The sequence below is a fragment of the Erpetoichthys calabaricus genome, chromosome 12 (genome assembly GCF_900747795.2).
Source record: "Erpetoichthys calabaricus chromosome 12, fErpCal1.3, whole genome shotgun sequence".
In the NCBI taxonomy this organism is placed as follows: Eukaryota; Metazoa; Chordata; class Cladistia; order Polypteriformes; family Polypteridae; genus Erpetoichthys; species Erpetoichthys calabaricus.
In genome coordinates, this window is record NC_041405.2 from 141,047,274 (window position 1) to 141,074,043 (window position 26,770).

The following is a 26,770-nucleotide window of genomic DNA, read 5'->3' on the forward strand; positions in this document are numbered from 1 at the left end:
TCCAGAGCCATACACTTCTGAAAATGCTGGATTGCCATTGCAATGTGGACAGGTTAAAATGTAGACATTTAAAATTATCCAAAATGTTTCCCGTGCAAGATCCAACCTGCGAACGCTGCAATCAAGTTCCAGCCTCACTGGGTCACATGTTTCAGGCCTGCACCAAACGAACATCATTTTGGACCAAGATTTTTAAATGCCTTTCAGACAGTCTTGGCGTCACAATCCCTCTTAATCCACTAACAGCTGAAGGACAAACAAACTGATTGCCTTTACTATACTACTGGCACGTAGACTTATCTTGCTCAACTGGAAGAATCCTAAATCTCCCCTTTTAAGTCAATGGGTAACTGATGTTATATATTATTTGAAATTGGAAAAAATAAAATTCTCCCTTAGAGGATCTGTGCAGAATTTTTTCCAAACCTGGCAGGATCTAATCAATAACATTTTTAGAATACAGTAATCCCTCGCTATATCGCGCTTCGCCTTTCGCGGCTTCACTCTATCGCGGATTTTATATGTAAGCATATCTATAATAATAAAAGGCAAAGCCCTCACTGACTGACTGACTGACTCACTGACTCACTCATCACTAATTCTCCAACTTCCCGTGTAGGTGGAAGGCTGAAATTTGGCAGGCTCATTCCTTACAGCTTACTTACAAAAGTTAGGCAGGTTTCATTTCGAAATTCAAAGCGTAATGGTCATAACTGGAACATATTTTTTGTCCATACACTGTAATGGAGGAGGCGGAGTCAGGTATCGCGTCATCACGCCTCCTACGTAATCACGTGAACTACAAACAAGGAAGACATTTACAGCACGAGTCACACGCGGGAAAAACGTTCATTACACAATTGACAAGGCAGCGAAACAATAAGAAGCAAGTGAGTGACGCATACAAGCATCTTCATAAGACACGAGGTATAAAAAAGCACGGTGTAAACCGTAAGTCTAAATTAACTTTATAGAAACGCTCCCGCTTCCGTTTGCAATACCATATTCGCGAGATACAAGTTTAATGAGAAGACACGAGGTATAAAAAAGCACGGTGTAAAGCGTAACCTTAAATTAACTTTATACAAATGCTTCCGCTGCCGTTTGCAATGCCATATTCGCGAGATACAAGTTTAATGAGAAGACACGAGGTATAAACGAGAGTTTGCATCACTTTGTAACAGAGTTAAAATTGCTGTAGCGAGAAACTTTTAACTGCCGGGTCTTAGCTAACATTAAATAAACCCGTGGACATCGCAACATCACACAAGAGAGCGGCTCACGTGAAGTGACTGAACGCAGCAGGAGTGATCACTTCCATAAATCAAACCTGTTCAAAAAACACATTACACAATTGATAAGGTAGGAAAAGAATATGAAACAAAGCACGGTATAAACCGTAACTTTAAATTAAGTTTATAGAAACGCTGCCGTTTGCAATACCATATTCGCCCCTGCGAAGCGCGGTGATTTTGCTATATATATTAAACTATTTCAACCATTGTATGATCTGCTTCTCGCAACTGAAAGAGGGCACCGCGGCAGAAGTTAGCCGACTTGCTCACCAACCACAAGCGTTACCTGGTAGGTAACCACTCATACAATCAGATTGTGAATCAGACTACGAATGCCTGCAATGTAATTTCCCCGATCTACATGCTGTCAAATGAACGAACCACACGCCGTGGCACAACGTTAGGGGCTTCGCCTCTACGTCCGAGGATCGATTCCCGTAAGGGAGTGCAGTGATTGTGTACTCCTGATGAGCCCACAATTACGGCGAAACACGTGTCGCATACTATGCATCTTCAAAGCACGGTGTAAACAGTAAGTTTAAATTGAGTTTATAGAAACGCTGCCGTTTGCAATACCATATTAGATGACTTTGTAACGGAGTTAAAATTGCTGGAGCGGTAAATTTTTAACTGCCGGGTCATGTCGCGTGTTCTTGGGTAGGTACACCAAAAAATGTATACATTTATGCATGTAATGGGCAAACAAAAAATGTACTATACCCGAAAGCACTACAGTAGTACTCAATGTATCTTTACTTCTTAAATGTTAATGTTTTACTGTTTAATAATTTATACGCTTCTTATATGTTATTCAGATTCTTTTATCAAAATACCAGTAACAGCGCACTGCACGATAACGTGGAGTGAATACACTTGACATGACCATTCATAGTATTTATCCCCTTTCACTGTACGTTTACCATTCGTTTGCTCAGAGGTTGATGCGCTTGCTCTTCACCCTAGCGTCCCGCTGCTTTCTTCTTTCGTCGGCATCTTTTCCCGTTAAAACTGATTTTTTTTAAAACTTTGTATGTTTTCTTTAATTTTTCAGTTAAGCTGGCACTTAAGTCTTCAATCTGCCGCAAGAATAATTAGCGAAGGTGGTAGACAATGAAAACGTCAGCCGTACACGCATCCGCCACGCACGCACTGGTGCGCGCAGCTGTGAGTTGATTCTACAATAAAATAAAATAAAGATAAAAAGAGTAATAACTTGCAGCACCGCTATTCAATTACACTTGCCTAACGCCTCTCCTAAGGGGAAATACTGTGGGATCTGGGCATCCGTCAAAGCAGCAATCACAAGCCCGATTAGAAAGCAGGAAGCTGTGATTTGTCCTCTCCCTCCCATGTAACAATCACAGCCCGTGTTGCAACGCACTATGTATGTATGTATGTATATATGTGTATGTGTGTATATATATATATATATTATATATATATATATATATATATATATATATGTATGTATGTATGTTCATATGTGTGGGAAAGCGAATAGTAGACTTGACGTAGTATATGTGTACCAAATTTCAAGTCAATAGGTGAAACGGTTTGCGAGCTACAGCTGATTTAAAATCCTGGACAGACAAACGAATAGCCACGGTAGCGTATTATAGAAGAACATTTTACTGTTTAATAATTTATATTTATATGCAATGTGCTTCTTTTATATTACTTCATATTCTCATATGATAATGATGTTAATGTTGTTTATATTGATTTCTATGTTATTGTAAGTGCTCTTTATTTGTGGAAAAATAAATTTGGCAATTAAACTTATTTTATACATACATTTTATGTTTTTCTCTTGCACTCAGTGAGCGAATCCACTGGGTAATCAGCTATAAATATATATATATAATATACATAGATAGATATATGTGTATGTATGTAGATATACAAATATGTATATGTATATGTATATATGTGTATATATATGTACATATACAAATATGTATATGTATATATATGTATATATGTGTATATATATATATATGTAGATATACAAATATGTATATATATGTAGATATACAAATATGTCTATATATGTGTCTGTATGTGTATATATATATATATATATATATATATATGTGTGTGTGTGTGTGTATGTATGTATGTGTGTATATGTATGTGTATATATATATGTTGATATATGTTTATATATGTGGATGTGTATATGTATATATAAATGTATATATGTATATATGTTTATGTATATATATATATGTTTACATAACCTCTTTAAACACACTTCTTCTCCGCTGCGAAGCGCGGGTATTTTGCTAGTTTAAATATATATCGCGGATTTTTTGCTGGTACGCGGATTTCAGCGGACAATGGGTCTTTTAATTTCTGGTACATGCTCCCTCAGTTGGTTTGCCCAGTTGATTTCATACAAGGGACGCTATTGGCAGATGGCTGAGAAGCTACCCAACTTACTTTTCTCTCTCTCTTGTGCTGACTTTATCTGATCCTGACGTAGGGGGATTGAGCAGGGGGGCTGTTCGCACACCTAGACGATACGGATGCTCGTCTAAAAATGCAGAAAGATTATCTTCACGTTGCTACCTTCTGTGCAGCTGCTTCGTGAAGCGACATGCTGCACGGTGCTTAGCATACTTAAAAGCGCGAAGGGCACGTATTGATTTTTGCATGTTTATTTTTCTCTGTCTCTCTCTCTCTCTCTCCCTGCTCCTGACGGAGGGGGTGTGAGCTGCCGCCTTCAACAGCTTTGTGCCGCGGTGCTTCGCATACTTAAAAGCCAAACAGCCCTATTGATTTGTTTGCTTTCCTCTCTCTTTATGACAGTCTCTCTCTCTCTGATGCGCACTCCTTTGAAGAGGAAGATATGTTTGCATTCTTTTAATTGTGAGACGGAACTGTCATCTCTGTCTTGTCATGGAGCACAGTTTAAACTTTTGAAAAAGAGACAAATGTTTGTTTGCAGTGTTTGAATAACGTTCCTGTCTCTCTACAACCTCCTGTGTTTCTGCGCAAATCTGTGACCCAAGCATGACAATATAAAAATAACCATATAAACATATGGTTTCTACTTCGTGGATTTTCTTATTTCGCGGGTGGCTCTGGAACGCAACCCCTGCGATGGAGGAGGGATTACTGTAATCTCTTAAAGCACTGAGGAAGTAGATTCTCTTCCTTTTTTTTTTTTTATCTTTTTTATTCACTTATTACTCTATTTGCTTATTTTTACTAGGTTTAAATTTAATTTTGCTGGCCATGCTCTCTTTCTCAGGGGTGAGGGTTGATTTGCTTTCAATCCTATTCTTGTAAAATTGATGTATTTGTATGGAATGTTGTGTGATTTCAATAAAAAATAAAAAAAAAAAACATTTGAAAATGAAAATTCTAATCACCCTCTGGTTTGCTCGGGTTTATTATGCATCTCTTCCCTGATTGGACCCTACTTCATTACAATATCTCATTACCTGATTGGCCACACACAAAAAAAAAAAAAAAATTCCCACATAGCAGACAAGGCTTTTACTGGTTTGCGTCTAAATGACCTTCTGAAAGCTGCACACATGCACAAAAGGGCCACGTACCAGTCATTATGGTTTTGCGATAAATCACAAACACTGACCATCTCTATGTCTACGTCAGATTAATTTTCGGTCATTTTAGTGTGGATGGCGATGCTTTTGTAAACACTGAAAAACGCTAGTATGGACAGAGACCCTCTTCATTTGAAGGTGCCATTTTTAAAAGAAAATGTATTGGTGTGGATGTAGCCTATTTAATAAATGGAGATGTGAATTTTAATACCTTTAATTTTTCGTGGGTGCCGGTGAGTGGCAAGGTGTTGCTGCTTGTTTGTCAGACATGCAAGGAAGAATTTCACTGAACTCTGTACACGTAATGAAGAGGAGTGAGAGACCCAGTTGTTGTGGAGGCGTGAAGTAATGTGAGGGAGAGACACAGGATTTAACTCCAAATACTTACTACATGTGAATAGTAAAGGATGGTATTGTGGATCTGTATGGTGCTAGGGTGCCAGTCTATCACAGAGCACACTCCTATACACATGCACAAGAAGCTAATCTGGAATTACCAGTCACCCTAATCTGAACATGTTAAATTATGGGAAGAAAACTTCTACAGAAACAGGAAGAACATGTATATCCCACAAGGAGCACAACCAGCTTCTTAAATTCAAGGCCCACACCTGAAACGATGAGGTGGCACTGCTGCCCACAGTAATAATAAAATGCAGGGAGAACCAACTGCAATTCAACATCAGCAAGACAAAAGAGCTGATGATGGACTTCCAAAGAGCCTCCAAGTGCAGTCCCCATTCAGGGGAGGACACAGAAATAGTGCAGAGCTACAAGTACCAAGGGGATTCACATGAACAACAAACTGGACTGGTCTGACAACACAATGGTGCTGCACAACAAGGACCAGAGCTGACTGGACTCGCTAAGGAGACTCAGAAAATATTCTACCAGTCCATAGTAGTCAGTGTAATGTTATACGTGGTGGTCTCCAGGATAAGCAACCTGAGAATAAAAGAAGCACAATGCCTCAACAAACTTCTCAGGAGAGCCTGCATCATCACAGGGCAAAACCTGGGCAACACTGGAGGCTGTTGTGGCAATGAGGAAAAGAGGTGGCAAAATGGGATGCCAACTTCGAAAATCTCCTCCATCCCCTCCAGGAGGTGCGGTTTTGGAGCACCATTTGCCACGGGCTTATTACTTCACGGTTTGCAAAGAAGCACCTCTGGGGGGTCTTTTCTGCCTGGCTGCCATCAGGCAATTCAATGCTTCCTCCCAAATGTACTTTAGTTCATTTTGAAATTTCCACACAATATACATTAATTCATTTGTCGCCTGATTGGCTCCATTATCTGTCCTAGGAGTCTGTATTCTTGTTTTTTTTTAGGTTTCTGCTGCTGTAAGCATCAGAATTTCTGCTTGGGATTAATAATAATTTACCTAATCTAATAAAAATGGGTATGGTGCCAGTCCGCTCACACACCCACAATTGGCCACTCAAGACACTGGGACACTGTGAGGACAACTGGGGTTCCTGGGTGAAAGGTCATCCAGACACCAGAAGAACACGTAAACCTCACCCAGACAATGGGTTGGTCTGAAGAGTAAAGACGTCAGAGAAGGGGATTCTGGGGAGCAGGGTGGCAATGACCTCTGACAGTTGGTTTAAACCCGCTTGTTAACACTGAAGTGTTTCACTGTGGTCATGGGGTAAGTCAGATGGAATGGAGGCTTTATTGTGTAATTCTGTGGTGCCCTCTTGCAGCTCACCACTTCCAAGGTATTTGTAACATCATGGTGGAGCCAGCTCATGATTTGTGGATGCCAACAGTTAGCTGGGCAGCATCAGTCCAGAGGCACTAACGTGTTAATGGTGACACACCACTGCAGGGTACCCTCACTCATGCCAAGCCAATTAACCAGACATATGGAGAGGATGAGGGAGAAAAATACAGTTGGGCACACGAAGAAGCATAAAACCTAACAGAGATGGTGAGCGGGCACCAACCAGCGTGGTAATGGCACCAACCAGCGTGTTACACATTGTACATTTACTGGCACTACCAGGGCACTTTGTGGCACTCCAGCAGTCACTTTACCAGCCCATGTACTGTATAAGAGACTTCACCACCACATCCTCAGTATTGGGCTATTCTGTGCATTTGGCAATGGGGGGCATTACGCCAGGTTCTACATAAAAGTCTGAGCAGTTCTCCAGTTTAAAAACTATTTGTATTTAGCAGAATGTAAAGAGTAGGGCACCATATGTGCATATTGCGACATGCACTCAGCCCCGCCACGCTACACGTCCTGCTTCAACAGCACCTTCGCAACCCCCGTCACACAGTTGAGCGTCCATCTGCCATAAAAAACTCACCACCGCAACAACGAGTTCGTTCACAGCTCTCCGTACAGAGCTTCTGTCAGTCAGGGGCCGATCGCCGATTTGGGGGGTGTTTTAATTTGGCTGATGACCTGACCCACTTTCTCTTTGTCCCCTTCTCCTTCAGGACAATCCAATCCCAATCCCGGATCCGCATTTGCAGGACCAACCCGAGGAGGAGGAGGATCATCAGTGCCTGGACTGAAGGAGGGAGCCGAGGTGGAATGACTAATGAAGTCACTGCGTTTTTGTGTTACAGGGTGGCAGCTCCCACCTCAATAAAATTGCTTGCTGTTCCTGTTTTAGGTGGTTAATAAGGCTGATCAATCTGAAGACCGAAACTCAGCTTTGTGTTTGTGAGGTGTAAGACAGTGACTCTCTCGTCACAAAATATTAAACACAGATTAAAAGTCTGTCTGTCTGTCCCTTACACAATCCTACACCCTTTGACTGATGTGGACCAGATTTGGGATAGTCGCCCTCTAGGACCTTACATACAAGATCGACTACTTTGGAAAATCAAAATTTTGACCCTTGGGGGACTCTGATCACCCCCCCCCCCCCCCCCCCTTCTCTTGTGGTACATTTTGCACACCAGTGCCCCCTGCTGACTCAGAGCAAGTAAAACATCCAAACAGACCAAAGCCAAACTAGCAGACAAAATGAGCAGAGATTAAAATTACTTACCAGGCAACGCCGTGTGCTGCTTCTACCTTCTGTAACATAAAAAGGGAGTAGCGTGTGCTGTTGCAGGGCTGTGTCGGGTGAGGCCTGGTCGAGAGTGGAAGTGCAGAAGGAAAAAAAATCAAAAGGCTTGTTGTGTAACCCCTGCTTTGTCAGCTTTTCATCCTAATTTAAGCACCAAGAAGCATCAACCTGAGACTAAGAGGATGACAGCATTCATGGTTACAAACCAGCAAGGAGTAACTGCAAATCTGGAACTTAATCTGACCCAAAATGAACAAAGAGCAGAGACATTGACAGAGAGGTGGTGCCGATGACAGATGGGACAGCTAGCAGCAACAACACGATCACCATTTCAAAAACACAGAACACACTTCGCTTCCTTTCCTTAACCCATTCTACAAATATATGCGGGCAATGCCAGGCACTTTGACTAATACAGCATTAGATAAAGGTGAGCGGTGTTAATTTCATGGGGTCTTGCATTTCTGCATAATAAGCATCCCATTTAATATCAAATGGCATGAGTGGCCGAGTCCCTCGACTGTGCAGAGTTCGCTCATTCTCTCCAGGGGTTCTCGTCCTGGCACTCCGGGGTCTTTTCACATTCCAGATAGGCACACAGGCTCTAAACTGGCGTGTGACAACAGAAACCAACGACATGCATCCTGGAAAATGGTTGGTAAAGAAAATTGTCGAGTCTTTGGACGGCACAAGGTGACAAAATGTTTAGAGAGCAGTGATCTGTAACAGAAATGGTAGAGACAACTCTACCCAAATTTGTGACCCGAAATAAGGCGATTGAAACACGGGCTTAACATTTAGGGTCACAGCAGACAAAAAAAAAAAAAATGCGAAAGAGAAAGTATATTTACATCCTGAAATCCTAAAAAAGCCCAAGAAGCATCATTATGACCATACAACTGACATGGCTTCTTTATACTTCTGGTCTATTTATTGTACCGTACAACTAATCGTTACCTATTTATACTGTAAGGGTATGGATGGACAGGTGTCCCCGCCAGGTTGGTTGCTGGTACCTTTCCCGGTCGGAAGGCCATAAAGGACGGACAGAGGAAGGCTGCTTCCCGGGGCCATGTATTCCCCCTCTACACATGGTGGCAGCATCTCTCTGGTGGAACTCAAGTTTGTAACCCTGCAGGGCATACTGGGAGTTGTAGTCCTGAAAGGCAATTGGGTGCTGTCAGGGGGAACTGCAGATGAACGTTGGGGAACTTCTACCTGGCCTGGAAGTGCTTCTGACATGAAGTGCTTTGACCCCCCCGGAAGTACTCTCTGGTCCAGCATAAAAGACACCACCTCATCTGCACCGAGGAGTTAGAGCCAGGAGGTGGGGAACGACACTCGTGGAGGAGAAAGACAAGGTGACTAATTCTGTGCTATTTACTGTACTGGACTGATCAACCACACACTCAACCACAGCCACTAGATGGCACCTTTACATTTTTTGGCACTTTCCTACACCTCACTTCTCACTATAAAAGACTTGTGTGCAGCAAACGCAACTACAACAACATCGTGCTAATGACACAGGTGAAGAGACAACGTCAAAACGAAGCAAATACCGCAGCTCAACAACGTGCAAGTGAAACACCTCAGTAATGGAGGGTAAGGCTTGAAGTTCTCACTAACAACATCATCTATATGGAGGTGTTTCGTCAAGACAAAGATTAACAGGACTCATATGTCAGCATTACAGCCAAGATATGATATCACCAGTGTCTTCTTACGAATAACAGTGGGGCAGCAAGCACATCCTCTGCAATGGGTAACTCTCAAGAGTTACCTGATGCCTCTCCAAGTTCACGAATATAGTAAAAATGCTAGGGAGCCTTCAGGTTGGTGGTTTTTTATTATTTGTCCTGAAGACCACACAGAATTAGTTTTTATAAATTAAAACTACTTTGCATTTTACCTGAAATTGTGTCTGCTTGAGTTGTATCTGGTGATTGGGACTCTGGAGAGCCCCCTGGTGGTCACAATATGTTAAGATGATAGTCCAAGATGTGAAGCCAGCGAGTTACACTAACAAGATGTACAGCACAAAAGACTCCAAGTTGGGCGCCATATGAAAATGCACTTGCCGTAATGACAGAAAAACAGCTTCAGATTAACACACATGCAGTCCATTCTCTCTTTTATAATGGAAGTAACTCCACACTGGATAAACAAGTCCACAAAATGCATGGACAGATAATGAGATACAGAGTACGCCATCCATCCATCCATCCTCTTAACCAGCTTATCTAGAGAAGAGCTGTGTGGCCCCTGGAGCCTATCCCAGTAAACACTGGGCACAAAGCATGTACACCCCCTGGGCAGGGCACAAGCCCACTGCAAGGTGAACACTCACACACCAAAAAAAAAAAAAAAAAAAAAAAAAATCAACCGAGCACTGCCAATCCACCAAACTTACAAGTTCTTGGACTGGGTGAAGAAACCCACACAGACATGGGGAGAACATGCAAACTCTACACTGGGAGCATTCAGGACTTGAACTCCAGTCTCATTGTTGCAGCACTACCACTGCGCCACCATGCAACCATACACCCTGCGGAATCAATAGTTACTGGAAAGAGTGGAACTAACTATATCTATCTAATAAATTGTTCACAGCCTTTGAATGCAAAATATAAGGAATTCCAACTGGACTTTGCTGCTTTTGCCGGGTTAGTGACCGGAGGCATGGACACTTAAGGTGGGCAATGTCTGCAAACATAAATACACGTGCGTACGCCATCCCTGAACATGCATCCATCTGTTTTCTGAAAGTTCAGGGTGGCAGAGAGAACTGAAACCCACCTGGGCAGCACCCAGAGCTGGAAAGAAACCACACTTGCTATGGGGAACACAAATATAAAAGAACAAAATGTCTCATCAAAAAAGCTCATCTGTTTTTCATCAAGCATTAATCACCGTCTTTCCTAAACAAAATAAGGACTTGTTACAATGTGCATCATACAGACCAATTTCACTTCTGAATAATGATGTTAAGATACTCTCAAAAAAAGCTCATCTGAAAAGAACCAGAACCTAATCTGTGCAACGCGGACTTAACAACACACTGCCGCAATGTCAGACAGCAGCATATGGACAACAGAAAGGCAAAGATTTTTAATACAATAAATCCAGGTCTGTCATCCGTGTTACATTTCAGATGTCTGCAACCTGTTCTTTTCTGAGGCAAAGAAAAAAAGTTACAGTGCAATTTGAATGAGAAAAAAGGCAGAAAAGAATGAATGTAGGCACCCACGTTAAAGTCTATACAGCGCTTCCTGTTTATGTCATTTAAGAGACCAGGAGTTCCAAAGAGCAGAAGCAGGACCGAGTCTACAATAAACGGAGGTCTCTGCTTATTGGCGTGAATGGAAGTTGCTGTTCATTATACCAGTATTGGTAAATCCATGCCGGGACTTTGGGTCGAAGACGAGAATTGGACAAGAGATGAGAAGAATGATATATGGACACTTAAGAGACACCGACATACAGCATCCTGTAATTGGATTCATTCAATTACTCATTTTTATATTCTCACACACACACACACACACACACACACACACACGCTGTGCTATGTAGACCTCAGTGTTACCGTTTGCAGTGCACCCTCTATTGAAATGTATTTTGTAATGCACCGCACTGCATTAGTCATTCTGCCAGATGGCACATTGTAAACACATGTACTAATAATCTGCACTGCTTTACCCATTCTGCCAGACTGCACATTGCAAACATTTGTAGTAATAAAATTCACTGCATTTGCCAATCCTACAGATGGCACATCTCAAACATTTGTAGTAATGTACTGCACTTGCCATACTGACAGGTGGTGCATCGCAAACATTTGTAGTAATAAACTGCACTGCATTTGCCAATCCAACAGGTGGCGCATCGTGACAGTGTGTACAAATAAACTGCACTGCATTAGCCATTCCGCCAGACTGCACACTGCAAACATTTGTAGTAATAAAATGCACTTCATTTGCCATTCCGCCAGATGGCGCATCATAAACATTTGTACTAATGCACTGCACTTTCCACTCCAACAGATGGCACATTGCAATCATTTATAGTAATAAAATGCACTGTATTAGCCGATCCTACAGATGGCACATCTCAAACATTTGTAGTAATGTACCACACTTGCCATACTGACAGGCGGCGCATCGCAAACATTTGTAGTAATAAACTGCACTGCATTTTCCATTCTGACAGAAGGCACATTGCAATCATTTGAAGTAATAAACTACATTGTGTGTTTGTCATTCCAACAAATGGCATATAGCAGAGACATAGCAACTGGTAGGACACACACAAGCATAGCTACACACACACACACACACACACGTTCTTTTAAGCGGATTTCTGTCCGTCCAGCCAGCACTTACACTCTTTGGATGTATTCGGTCTTAAAGTTTGAAGTGGAGTGTGTCTGTCCAGTTGTTATGTGACTGTTATATGCGATCTGGTATGCAGTTCCTAAAAGCACTTTTAGTTTTTGTGATGCATCATCTGTTGGATAAAAGACACATAGCAACCGGACATGCACAAATACACAGACACTTATTTAGGTGGATAAACACACGGTGACCTGTAAGGGGCATCTCAGAGTCCCAATCAACAATCACAGACACCAGTAGCAGGTTCAAAGACTTGATTTGCAACAATACCTTTACAGGATTTCTTCCAAAACAAAAGTCTTTTTCGTTCTCTCTCTCTCTCTTCCCACCTCACCTCTCCTTCCCAGGCAAGCTTTGTCCACCGTCTCTTGACTTCAAAAACCCTAAGTGAAGCGAGGCCGGACCCGGGAGTACTTCCAGTGCCAGAATATTTCACCCAGGAAATCATTTCTAGGTCAGGAGAACCTGCCATAAAACAAAGGAATCCTCTCCTGGCGGCAGCCGGGGAATCCAACAAGGCTTCCCTTTTAGTACTACACTTCGCATGCAGCCCTGCCAGTTCATCCATTAGCTCGGTCACAACATACAGTATATGTATACACACACACAAATGAAGGGTACATTGGGAATAATAGGAGCAAAAAATACACTAATATGCACATATACAGCATATTTGTATACAAGTACTACATATTTTACATATAATTTGTAGATTAATATAAAAGACATATTACTTGTATACCATATTTGCATGCATGTTCCAGTCATTCACAGGTTTCCACTCCGTAGCCCACATGCATTTTGTTACACAGAATTTTTTACGTCAACTGTTCAAAATATTTCATGAGGCAGGTCACAAGAGTACAACACCGTGTCAGAGTTGCAGTTGTGAAGTTAATTGCTTTCGCAACTTTCCAGTCACGGGGAGACAATTTTGTCCATCCAGCACATTTCAAGGGCTAACAACTCCTTTATTAGGAATACATTAGACACCGTAGCCAAACAATTCTTTCTTGTACTACCCTGACATGCATTTTATTTTCATGGCGATTCTAAATTGACCCTAGTGTGTGCTTGGTGTGTGAGTGTGTTGGTTTGTGTCCTGCGGTGGGTTGGCACCCTGCCTGGGATTGGTTCCCTGCCTTGTGCCCTGTGTTGGCTGGGATTGGCTCCAGCAGACCCCCATGACCCTGTGTTCGGATTCAGCGGGTTGGAAAATGGATGGATGGATGGATGGATAATTTTAGACTTTAAATATACTGTTGAGGTGTAAGCAGCAATGGCGCCTTAGGAGCAGTGAAAGGCCTCTTTGTGCTTTTTAGGCAGTGTGGCCCCCTAGTGGCCATGGCATTGGATTCAACTTAAAGCTCCCCAGGAGTCCCATCTCAACTGTCACTTATGACACCTGCTGGTGCAGCCCATTGTAATAAATCTAAAAAACACCAAGTGATAATACCTTTAGACATAAGCTGAATATACATAAAGTACCTGTAGAATTAAAGGTGCCCTCTAAAAAGCAAAGCATGCTACTATAGCCATCCATTAAAAAACAAAATCCACATTTACTTTTTACAGCCTTGCACATGAATACACACACACACACACACACACACACACACACACGTTGTTCCCCCTGTTGGTTTAGGGGTCATCACGTTTGTCTTCTCACACTCCTAGTCTGTAAATCGTTTTGGATAAAAGCACTTGAAATACAAGGACCCTCCCTCATACATTTACAATCCATTAAAACTACATTGGGAGGAGGATGGGCTTCCATTCAGGATGTGGTATCTGTGTGGCCAGACTGTCTTGGGGTGTTTGGGCTTGTCCTGAAACAACAGATAAACGACAAGTGGTCCTTTGGCAACGGACTTCCTTGTTTGAACGCATCATCTTGACACACACACACTTTTGGCAAGAAAATCCACTGCTCGGATCGAAGCGTTCGAGTCCATTCAGTGTGGAAGCGGTGCTTTTTCCCCCCCAGTTGGATGTTGGTCGCGATCAGGCAACAAACAACCCTTGATGGGACGCCGGTACACGAAGGGCCAATTGAGGGCTCTCTAAGCCGGCAGGGAGAACAAAGCAAACCACAGAGCGAAGGAGGTCAAAGGGAAAGAAACAAACCCTGGATAGATCACTAGACTGTCACTCTGCACACGGTGGTCCAACCATTCTGGGTGGGACACCAGTCTGTGACTTTGCATATGCTGGCCCAGAGTTATAAAACCCTGGATGGGACTCTCGATTTCTTTGACTGGTTCTCTTGTTCAGTCCTGAAGACCCCCTGAGGCAGCAGATTTTTCTCCCAACCAGTTTTTCCTTTGAATTGGACTCCTACCATAGGTAAGGAGGAATCCTCCTGGATTTCCAGTCTCTTGGTTTTATATCAATCAAATAAAAACCACTGTAACAAACCGGTTATTGTAAAGGCTTGATAAATGAAGCAAGAATGGCAAGAATTCAATCTTTTTGATTTTCAGTATTTTGTGATTTTTGACCATTCTGTTTATTTAAGCCATTATTAGAAATCACACAAATAGTGGACCTTTAGCATTTGGTGTCATTCGCCCCGGTGACTGGTGTGCTGGTCACCAGTTGCCAGCATTCACATAAAATTAAGAAAATGAACCACACAGAATTAAGTGATTTAAAAGAAAAATGACAGAGTTAAGCATTTAAAAAGGTATGTTAAAAAAATAATTACAGTAAGTTTATTATAAATCATGCAGTACTGCAGTTTTCTGAAAGCAAAATAAGAGGGAAGAAAAAAAAAAAGACGGCTAAATAAACAGATGAATTAAAGACAAAGGGATTCACCGATTGTGGAATTGGTTGGAATAGAAAACCTGCAGCCATAGGTGGACCCCTGGACTGAATTTGAGAACCACTGCTCTAGTCCACCACTTCGCAGATCCGGGTTCAAATCTACAAACACCTGGATGAGACACTTGGCAGAGAGTCTGTAGTGGCAGACTAATTTACAGACCTCTGGGTGTGACACAAGACCACCACTTTCCAGACCTCAGCTCAGTCCATAAATCTGCGGGTGGGACCCCAGTCCACCACATTGCAGACCCCGGCAAAATCTACAAACCCCTGGATGGAACATTAGTCCAATGCTTTGCCAGCTCATACTGTCCCAATCCACATGCTCCTGGATGGGACATGAGACCACCACTTTGCAGACCCCGGCGTAGTCCACAAATCCCTAGGTAAGATGCCGGTCCACTTCCTTACCAGCACTTGCTGTTCCAAGCTACAGCCCCCTAGATGGGATATCAGCTGACCATTTTGCAGACACCAGCTCAATCTATAACCCCTGGATGGGACATGGGACCACCACTTTGCAGACCCCGGCCTGAAGGGTCACCAGTCCACCACTTTGCCAGCACATACAGTACAGTTCCAATCTACAGACCCCTGGATGGGATGCAAGACAAACACTTCGCAGGCACCAGCTCAATCTACAACCCCTGGATGGGACATGAGACCACCACTTTGCAAACACTTGCCCAATCTACTTGGGCAGTACAGCTTTAGATTGTTAAAGCTGAATTAGCGGACTTGCATAGAGGACAAGAAAGAAATCTCAGGCTGGGGTCGAGCCCTTTTGCACTGCATGACGTCTATCCTCACTTGTTATTGAATGAACATGCCCTAAATTTTAAGGCTGGCGTGTCCTGAGGTGCCACGGAGCAGAAGTATGACAACGCGCCGTTAATCATTTTTAGCACATCATCTAGCGCGCAGCCCCGCTTCCCTCTCCGTTGTTAAAAGTGTTTAATTGTCAGGCGGGAGATGAAGAGGGGATTTCGCCTTTAGAGTTGTGCCGATCGTGACGTTAAAGGCGGCCTCACAATTTATAAACAAAAGCAAACCATGCATTGGCCACGAGATCGTGTCGCACTCTGCCAAAGTTGCGGGACTGGCTGTAGGCGTGCGTTTCCGCATGTGCGTGTATGCGTGTGAGAGACACACAGAGACGGAGAGATGGATGTACTTACCGGAGGGCGGTTCTGGGGAAACATGCCTTTGTTGCGGCCGTGTGTGGAGAGGAGAGAGAGAGAATGTTTTTGGAAGATGATGATGTTCAGGCTTCTCTTATTGTGGTTTTCCTAGCCGCTCGCCAGACAAACACGGAAAAGGGTGGATTCAGATCATATCCCAGGCCTCGACGGAGCTGAGACACCCAGGAGGGTACAGCATCCCCCCTCTTTTCAGCTTCTTTTGTTCTTGTAGCCTAGCCACAGGAAAAAAGAAAGGAAAAAAAACTCCCAATTGTTTGCAGCAATCCAGTGTAAATTAAAGAGATGGGGGTGTAGTCGGTGAATCCACGAATCAGTTTTTCAGATGTGGTGCTTTATTTGCGTGATGCCTCTATAGTCAAGAAGAAGAAGAAATCAGAACATTCTTCAGTCCTTTGTTTGAGCCTGTGGGCCGACAGGACATCAGCTTAAAGTGCAGCACGTATATGAAGGCAATACAGTAGCACAGGCAGACGGACTCGGGTGCAGGCACCAATAAACCCGCTCGCTCCCCTGCAGACAAACGTGCAAAGGCGCTTTTGTTGAGCTTTGTAGATGGGTCCGCCACACGTGCACTACGATTCTCATGTAGCAAAGAAAAAAGCAATCTAAAAATTTAGCGTACACACACACTCGTTTAAAAAAGGAGGTCAACTGCAAAATTCCACCGTGCTTCCTAAAGATCAGCGCTTAAGGAAGCAACCCGAGTTGTCTGGACAATAAACCTGCCTGGAGAAAGGGTGAAGTTTTGCGAAGCCGTCAGTAAGACGCCTAAGGTGCACATCTCCGAGACGAACGGCTGCTAATCTTCTATCTTCCCGAAAACCATACGTGCGTATCAATCGACCCTTTTGGCGCACGCGCCCAGGTGGAAATTTCTCTTCCGAGTAGTTGTACTTATTGGTTTTCCTTTTTTTTTTGTATTTGAAAGTGTAATTCGTAAAGCAGCTCTCTCCTCGTCTACGGTGCCCACATATCTGTAATTTTAACTGATCAAGGGTGGCTTGCGCTGAAACGGATCAATGAATGAAGGAAAAGTTCCACGTGGGTCCGGGCTCTTACAATCAGCGCCACCGAGCCAGCCAATCAGAGACTTCTAGAGCTCCGACCCCACGTGGGGGACTCAGACAGCCGCGCGCGCTGATTGGATGACTGGGCGAAGTCGTTCGTTTCACACGTCAATCAAGGCCAGGGAAGCGGCAACAAAAGAAGTCGACTTAACCCCTGCGCGACCAGCGGGGGCGCGGAGAAGAGGGGGGAAAGGGCAGGCGGCATGTCAGGAGACGGACTCATCAGGCATAACTCAGAAAGACACCGGTCGTAGCCTTAGCAACGATGTCTTTTAACTGTGGCGTCTGACCTAAAAGCTGAAAGCTGCTGCAACGAGGAGGGGGCTGAGCACTGCGGTGCCTCGAGAGCCAAAGTAAATGAGGGATACGGGACCACCTCAGACAGAGACATGTCACCTGGAGTGGGCCTATCGCTTAAGACTGGCATCGTTCCCACCTTCCAGTCTCGACCCTCTTTTGACACATCAGCCTGACTCCCTCCTGCTTCTCTTAGAATATTCAGAGCTGGCGCCCCTTCTCTTTCCAAGGACTTCCCCATTCACCCCATAAACACCAAACTGGCATATTTCCCCTCCTTTTAAATTGCTCATTGCTAAATCTCTAACTTTCTCTTCCTCCACTTTCCCAAACATTGATCTGACACCCAAAAATGCTCTTAATTAGCCCACTCCTTGTTGAGTTTTGTTCTTCAATTTGGCCCCCATGTCCTTCTTTCTATAAAAGCTATATACCACTAGCACTTCAGTACAGGCAATCCATTTGGATCCACCTTGGATGGGAACATCTAGGAAAAATTTGGTTTGTTGCTTTAAGAGATGTTGGTAAGACCAGTAGGGGGCACTTCTCCTATAGTCTATGTGTTGATCCCAGCTGCCACCCTCTCTTATAAATAAAGGTGCCAGAGAGGTTCTTCACAGCCATTTTTGGTTCTTAAAAGAACCTTTCACATGCAGGTTCTAGAAAGAACCTTTTATTTGGATCCAAAGCAGGTTCTGTAAATAACAATGCATTGATGACCACAGATTTTGGAAACAGCAATGGGCTCCTAATTTTAATAGGATTCGTACTACAGACAATAGCACAGGCCAAACTCAGGATTTGTTGATCTTTTGTATCCTTCCACGTAGCCCACTAAACATTAAAGATTTCTGTTTTGTCCACATTAAGAGCCTTGTCAAATCCCAAGTAACCATCTTCATATGCCAAGAACCATTTCCCAGATTGAAATGGGTCTTTGTAAAGCAATGGTGGATCCACACAACCCAGTAAAGTGCCACTTTAGAACCAGTAGTGTAGCCGAGTGATAGGGAGGCTCTGCTGTAAAAACTGATGTCATCCTTAGGATGAGACATTAAACGGAGGTCCTGACTATGTTGTCATAAGAGATCCTTGGGCATCCTTTGGAAAGAGTAGGGTATACCCCAATGTCCTGGCTAAATTGCCCACCACAACCTGGCCCCATTCTGGCCACTTAATCATCCCCTGTCTCTAATTGTCTCTCTCTCAGCACTTCAACCATCTAATAGCTAATGTGTGGTGAGCGCACTGCCGCAAGAATGGCTGCCGTTACATCATCCAGACGGATGGTACACATTGCTGGTGGCTGAAGTGCCCCCCAACCGCTGTCTATGTAAAGTACTTTGAGAAAGTCAGAGAGAGTGCTATATAAATGTAACTATTTATCTTTTTTAACACCCAGTTCGACTTATTCAGAACTGGCACCCTTTCTCTTTCCTAAGACCTCTTCATCCTCCCCATACACTCCAAATTGTCGCATGTTCCCTCCATTAAATTGCACAATTCTAACTCTCAACCATCCTCTTCCTCCCCTTTCCCTTAATGGCACACCAGAACGCTCTTATTTAGCCCCATTTTTGATGGGTTTTGCCCCCCAATTTGTCTCCCATGTCTTTTGTTTCTAGCACCTCTTAACTTATCCCCCCTTTACTCTTTATTAAAGGTCCTCCATGCACATTCCAAACCCAATCCTTTATTTCTTAACAGTCATGCTTGGTCCCCTCATCCCTCATCCCACGTGCTCTGCATACCATGATCCTGATCCCTAAAAGCCCCCTCTTCTCAAACACTGCCCCTTACACCCGACACTCACCGTTCTGATATCCCTCACCCTTTGCTCCCACCCTCTTTCCCCATTCTGACACCCCTCACACTTTAGCCACCCCATTCTGCAGTTTTTCTCATGCACCCTTCCCTCCTCCATCATAGTTTGGATTGATAAATGGAGTACAAGAGGCTGGTGGAGAACTTTCTCTTGTGGTGCAGGAAGGACCACCTGCAACTCAACACCAGCAAAGAGTTGGTGGTGGACTTCCAATGTGTCAAGGAGCCCCTGAGAGCAGTCATCATCCGGGGGAGGAAGTTGATGCAGAGCTAGAAGTACCTAGGGGTCTGAATGAACAGCAAACTGGACTGGTCTGACAACACCATGTTGCTATATAATTTGGACCTGAGCAGACTCAGGTCTTTGGTTGTGCATTCCAAACTGCTGGAAATGTTATACCAGTTGTGGACTATGGCCGGCAGTTTATCCCGACCAATACCCCCAAGCCGCCAGGTGGAGCCCTCCCTGCAACATGGAGATGCCCCGGATTCCAGCAGGGCATCATGAACCTTGGAGTTTCCCTTCACAGCCCTGCTGGATACCATGGGGACCGCCAGGGGATGCTGCAGGGAGGCCCAGGGACTTCTATTTGCCTTATAACCAGGAAGTACTTCCCAGTCAAGGGGACAGAAGCAATGACGTACTTCCGGGTTGAAGAAAAGGAGTTTTCACCTGACCCGGAAGTGTTAAGAGTCACATGGACTGAGGGACAGAAACACTTCCGTGTCAAGAAGTAAAAAGAGACTTTTGGTAACCCCAGCAGAGCGAGCCAGAGTTGGGAGGGAGTGCAACAGAGCTGCTGGGAGGAGTGGAGGAGTTGGTATTGTGTTAGAATATTGATTTATTATTGGAGTGTTGTGGAGTGGAGGTGCTTAGGGCACTTTATTATAATAAAAAGTCAAAATATTGGACTTGTATCAGGTGTCTGACGTGTCGTCTGAGGGTTCAAGAGGACGAGAGCGCCCTTATTTGCTACACAGTCCATTGTAGCCAGCATGTTGTTCTTCACAGTGGTATCCCGAGGAAGCAACTTGAGTTCAGGTGATGTAATACATCCAAACAAACTTACCAGCTCCATCTCAGGCCTGACCCTGGACACTGTGGAGACTGTTATGGAAAAGAGGAAACCACCATGAACCCCTCCAAGGGGGCTTTCTCAGAGTACTTTCAGCCACGGTCTCATTCCCCCATGGTGTCATAAGAAGCACCTCTGGGGAGCTTTTCTGCCTGCTGCCATTAAACACTTCAACGCTTCCTCCTGACATCCCATCCATCACTCCAACTAGACGCCATAGGAAGACAGCACAGGCTCAATATACTGCAGTTATTTTAGCATAATATTTATTTCATTTTATTACCTTATATTGTAATTCGAGGTGTTGTCAGTGTATTCTAAGTTTTCACTGTGGTATGCACTCGAATTTCTCCTTCTATATCAAATTTAATCTCATTCCTCAAGAATTTTCATTCTTGAAGAAAGAACATTTATAAAGAAAGAGAATCAAGATCTTAAAATAGATGACACCAACCTATAAAAGGGTCCCTGTGTCTGTGACATTAGCCCCCATATTTCACACTGCCCTTACTCTCTCTCAGTTTTGCACTGTTTCCTAGATCCACCCACTCCATCCATCTCCTTACAACTTTCCCCGCACCCTTGTGTACCCCCACTTTCCAGAATATTCACAAGAATTTAATAAATCTGACAACCGAGAGACCCCTCTATCCATTCAAGCCTGTTTGTTTAGCTCATAGCTAATCTGTCGTTTCCTACACTAAGGATATCATCGCCTGTCTCCGGCTCTCGCTTTTTGGCCACTTTGCACACCCCCGCCATTCTGGCAGTGTAGTATCGCTACAGTTGCTGTCAGTGGGAAAACTGAAATGTGCCCAACCCCTAGGTTTAAAACGACCTCCGTGCCACTTCCATGGATACAGAGAATTGGTGATGGGACTCCATCCAGCTTATTTTCGACATTGGAACGCTGCCATCAACCGCAGTCATACACAATCGGCGCTACAGACCTCTGTTGTGCGGACGTGACAATGATGAATGCGTGATAGCTGAGCCGTCCCAATATCTCATCCAGATACTTCCTAAAGGTTATTGAGGATTCAGCTTCAGCTACATGGCTTGGTAGTTAGTTTCAGATTCCCACAATTCTTTGAGTAAAGAAAATCACATTCATATCTGGTCCTTTTCCTCTTTCTGTGCACCTGGCAAATCCCAGTGGGTCAGATTTGCTACCCCACCATTTGAGCCTTTTTCCCCGTCTGTCAACTACCTTTCCTCTCTGTCACCCCAGCCAGTCTCATCAGATCTCATCAATTGTGACTATCCATGTCCCGCTCTGTCATTGGTTCTCTGCTTCTTCACATCTTTTCTCTGCTCTCGGTCAGCATGGTCATCGTCATCTGTGTGTATGCAGAGCTCTTACTCATGGCTGCCAGGTGAGCCACCAAGCATGTCATCCACCTCTCCCCAGCTCAGTGGTCCCACACCCACAATCCTTTCAAGTATTTGGTACGTATCATAGTGTTTAGTATGTCTCCTTTTTTAAGGGTCTTTACAACATGACAGTGCTGGGAGGGGGCAGCGTGTGCGATGAGCTGGCTGGCACTGTGGTCCAAGACAGCACCGGGGGAGGTCCTGATTCACTGGCTCATCGCAGTGGTAAGCCCTCTAAAGATGCCATGTTTGGCGGGTGCCGTTGTTATGAGCAATTTAATTTTCATCCTCACAGTAAAGATAATTAATACATCTCTGCTTGAGCACCTCGCTATTAACCAATTTGAAGATAACTAGAGAGAGCGAGGAAGAGACGGAGAGACGGGCGAGGAGACGTCGGAGGAGAACAGCCTTTTTTCTTCACTCTTCATTCTTTTAGGCAGGCGCGTTTCATAATGAATGTGTGGAGGGAGACAGGAAGGGAGAAATAGAGGTCAGCGGAGACTGGCGGATATAGAAACAGAAAGGCAACGCAGCTGAAGAGGACCGGGTGCCCTATGGGACTGGGCTTGATTGGGTGGGGAGCAGAGGAAGGCGGCGGACCCCAGCTGGTCACTGGTTCAATTTGACACCTGTGAGTGTCCGCTGAATTTGTAATTAATAATAATAATAATAATAATAATAATAAAGCTTATTCCTGTCACATCAGGCACTAGTTCTATGCCAGTCTTTGCTGTGCCAGTCCATCACATAGAAAACACATGCATTCTCCAGCACCTGGCCAATTTAAAGTCATACATCTGATCAGAATCCTGGGTTCATTGTCTGAATTATATGGGATAAACAAAGACCCCAGAGCAGGTCCATATGGACATGGGGTCAAATTGATAAAGTATGGCAATGGGAGACTAAAGTTGATTCTAAGCTCTGTGAGAAAACAATGCTACCTTCTGTGCCCTGGGCCTCTCCGTAACAAACAGAAGACAGAACTCCTGATAGGCACTGAAGCCCCCTAGAGGCTTGGGAGTCAAAGCTCAAGAGTGCAAGTTTAGGCCCCAATCCGAATGACACCCTTCAACTGGAAGGAGTCGTCCTTACTATGAAAATGTGGATGTATGCTGCCATTTGCAATCACCTTAGGGTAACTGGCACCATTGAAAAAGGCACTACATACTGTAAGAAGGTAGTTGTTGTTGTTATAGTAAGAAGAAGAACAGAAAACACATTAATAGCAAACAATGGTGCGGTGGCACTGACATTAATTCCAGAGTTGGATCCTGTGTTACACAAAGTGCTGCTGGGACAGGCATCAGCCTCTCATCACCCTAATTTAAATTAAGCTGGTTTGTTTTAATAATAATAATAAGAAGAAGAAGAATAATAATAATAAGAAGAAGAAGAAGAACATCAACAACAACGACAACAAAAACAACAACAACAAGAACAAGAACAAGAAGAACAAGAACAAGAAATGGTGGTAGTACTGTTAAGACAGGCAACAACACCACATTACCCTGAGTTGCTTTAAGCTGATTTCAGAATGTTTTATAAATGATAATAATAATAATAATAATAATAATAATAATAATAATAATAAAAGGGTGGCATGATGGTACTAGGCTCCATTCTGGAGCTGGTTTCCACTTGCACCCAATACTTGTAAGACAGGCATCGATCCTGTGTTATCCTTCCATCCATCCATTTTCCAACCCACTGAATCCGAACACAGGGTCACGTGGGTCTGCTGGAGCTAATGCCAGCCAACACAGGGCACAAGGCAGGAACCAATCCCGGGCAGGGTGCCAACCCACCGCAGGACACAGACAAGCACACCCACACACCAAGCACACACTAGGGACAATTTAGAATCGCCAATCCACCTAACCTGCATGTCTTTGGACTGTGGGAGGAAACCCACACAGACACGAGGAGAACATGCAAACTCCACGCAGGGGTGACCCGGGAAGCGAACCCAGGTCTCCTAACTGCAAGGCAGCAGCGCTACCACTGCACCACCATGCCGCCCCTGTGTTATCCTGAATTGGTTTAAGCCAATTTCATAATTTTTTATAATAATAATAATAAAGGGTGGCATGATGGTGCTAGGATCCATTTCGTAGCTTGGTACCATCAAGAAAGGATTCAACAAGAATCTGCCAGGACACAATAAAACCCAAGGAGTGCAGAACATCACATTCTCCACAAAGTGCTGGGCTGAACTGCAGGGCGCTGGTTGGAACACAAACACTGCAGCAGCCGCCAGTGAATTGCCATGATAAACAAATAATAATAATGATGATAGTGATGATGATAATGATAATGATGATGATAATGCTACTAATGATAATAATAATACAGGGTGGTATGATGGCTCTGCCAGCCCCCCTCAGGTTGTTTCTGCCAGTGTTGCCAGGATCAGTACCAGTTCTACTTGGCTCTGAAGGTGATATGCAAGTCAGAAAGAGAATGTGAGGTATGGTGGTGCATTGGTTAGCACTGCTGCCTCCTATGGCCAGGCTTCAAATCACGTCTTGGTCACTCCTATAGCAGGGGTGTTTTATCCCCTTTTTTATCCTCTAATCCTCATGAATGTTTTTTTTCTCTCAGTATGTTGGATTCTTCCCATATCCCCAAAACCAGTCAGACTTGCGTGTTTGTGTTTGAGTGCGCCTTGCAATGGACTCCTGTCTCGGCTGGGCTTTGTTCTTTCTTTGCATTGAATACTTAAAAAAAAAAGTTGTGAAAGTGAACAAACGAAAAAACAAAATAATAATAATAATAACACAGCTACTAATTATGAATCTGGGAAAATAAAACCTAGTCTTACAGACTTGGCACTGCCCCCTCACTAGCACAGAGAAAAAAGAAAAAAATGCTCTACTTATAATCTGCTGGCTGCAAAATACAGAAAATTAACAAAAAAAAAAATCAATGCACACTGCCAAATTTCCCAAGGGAAAAGAGCAAATTGACCGCTCCCTCCATTGTGTGTTCAGAGAAAAAGAAAAAGAAAAAAAGAACAAGAAAGAAAAAGTCCCTGCAGCCAAAACTGAGAACTACTGGACCAACTCCACTCTCCAGGTGTCCCCACTGCGTTCAGGTGAACCTGTGACTGGCCTTAAAGTCACATAATCAGGTGATAAATACATGAAAGGTGTACAGTGTGGGGATCTTATATATACACACATCGACAGTTAAATCACAGACACGCAAACTGTACAAATAGATACTGTGAATACTAAAAGAAAACAAGATGGTACGATGTGATTTTATTGGAATTTATTTAGGACAAATTAATGAAGACTCCCCTCCTCTCCTACTGTGTGTTTAGGGCTGACAGTCATTATACATATCAAACTCATTTATTGAAATTTGTGTTACTGCCTGAGATAAAGCATGGAACCTGTCACTATCTATCTATCTATCTATCTATCTATCTATCTATCTATCTATCTATCTATCTATCTATCTATCTATCTATCTATCTATCTATCTATCTATCTATCTATCTATCTATCTATCTATCTATTATATAGTGCCTTTCTTATCTATCTATTAATTATATAGTGTCTTTCTCATCTATCTATCTATCTATCTATCTATCTATCTATCTATCTATCTATCTATCTATCTATCTATCTATCTATCTATCTATCTATCTATCTATCTATCTATCTATCTATTATATAGTGCCTTTCTTATCTATCTATTAATTATATAGTATCTATCTATCTATCTATCTATCTATCTATCTATCTATCTATCTATCTATCTATCTATCTATCTATCTATCTATCTATCTATCTATCTATCTATCTATCTATTATGATAGATGGCCGGGAACTTTGCCCGGCTGGGATGCCCTTTTGAGGAGAGGACCGGGGGAGTGGACATATCGCCAGTAGTACCTCCCCCAGGACACAAGGGGGCAGTCCCCCTGGGGCACGTCGGGGTCACACAACGGGAGCTTAGATGCTCCACCTTGTGTGGGCCCCCACCAGGTGGTGCCTGGACAGTTCTGGAGCCATGGTCTACAGCACTTCCGCCATACCCGGAAGTGCTACCAATAGAGGAGCCGGATTCCCTTGCAGCACTTCTGCCACACCCGGAAGTGTTGCCGGAACATGATCGAGGAGCACCTGGAGAATTTCCGGTTGCGGTATAAAAAAGGCCGCCTTACTCCAGCAAGAAGGCCAGAGTCGGGTGGAGGAGGACGAGGTTGCGAGTGAGGATTGGAGGTGGCAGAAGACAGAATTGAGTTGAGTTGAGTGGAGTTGAGTATATTGGAGCACGGTGTTGTGTGCAGGACATTTAAAATTAATAAACATGTATGTTCTGAACATTCTGGGTCTGTGTGTCTGTCTGTAGCTGGGCTATCTATCTATCTATCTATCTATCTATCTATCTATCTATCTATCTATCTATCTATCTATCTATCTATCTATCTATCTATCTATCTATCTATCTATCTATCTATCTATCTATCTATGATAGGAAAGCTGTCCAAATGGATGCCACAGTCTACAGTGTTGGATGTTGATCATAATGTTGACCCTGTGATACTTTACTTAAGCCATTAAGAAGGCTAACAGAATGTCAGGTTATATAGCGCCTTGATGTGTGGAGTACAAGTCCCAGGAGGTTCTGCTCAAGCTTTATGACACGCTAGTAAGGCCTCACCCAGAATGTTATGTGTAGTTATGGTCTCCTTATTACTAAAAAGACACAGCAGCACAAGAGAAAGTCCAGGAAATAGCGTCTGAGAGGGATGAGCTATAAAGAAAGGTTAAAGGAGCTGAA

At 43.5% G+C, this 26,770-nt stretch overlaps 2 protein-coding genes across 5 annotated transcripts in view; both read right to left on the minus strand.

The window, feature by feature from the left end:
- The window catches only part of tle2a (TLE family member 2, transcriptional corepressor a), a 125,646-nt gene extending 108,285 nt beyond the window's left edge, over window positions 1-17,361 (minus strand). For 2 of the 4 annotated variants that reach the window (XM_051935260.1, XM_051935259.1), the window contains exon 1: window positions 16,309-17,361. In XM_051935260.1, coding sequence (XP_051791220.1) covers window positions 16,309-16,332 — 24 coding nt within the window. In that variant the 5' untranslated portion in view covers window positions 16,333-17,361. The remainder of the gene's footprint in view (window positions 1-16,308) is intronic. The other 2 variants (XM_051935262.1, XM_051935261.1) reach the window with 1 other exon arrangement.
- The window catches only part of ap3d1 (adaptor related protein complex 3 subunit delta 1), a 1,136,182-nt gene continuing 1,121,735 nt past the window's right edge, over window positions 12,324-26,770 (minus strand). The window contains exon 35 of the transcript XR_007936528.1: window positions 12,324-12,333. The gene's annotated coding sequence lies outside the window, so the exon portion shown is untranslated. The remainder of the gene's footprint in view (window positions 12,334-26,770) is intronic.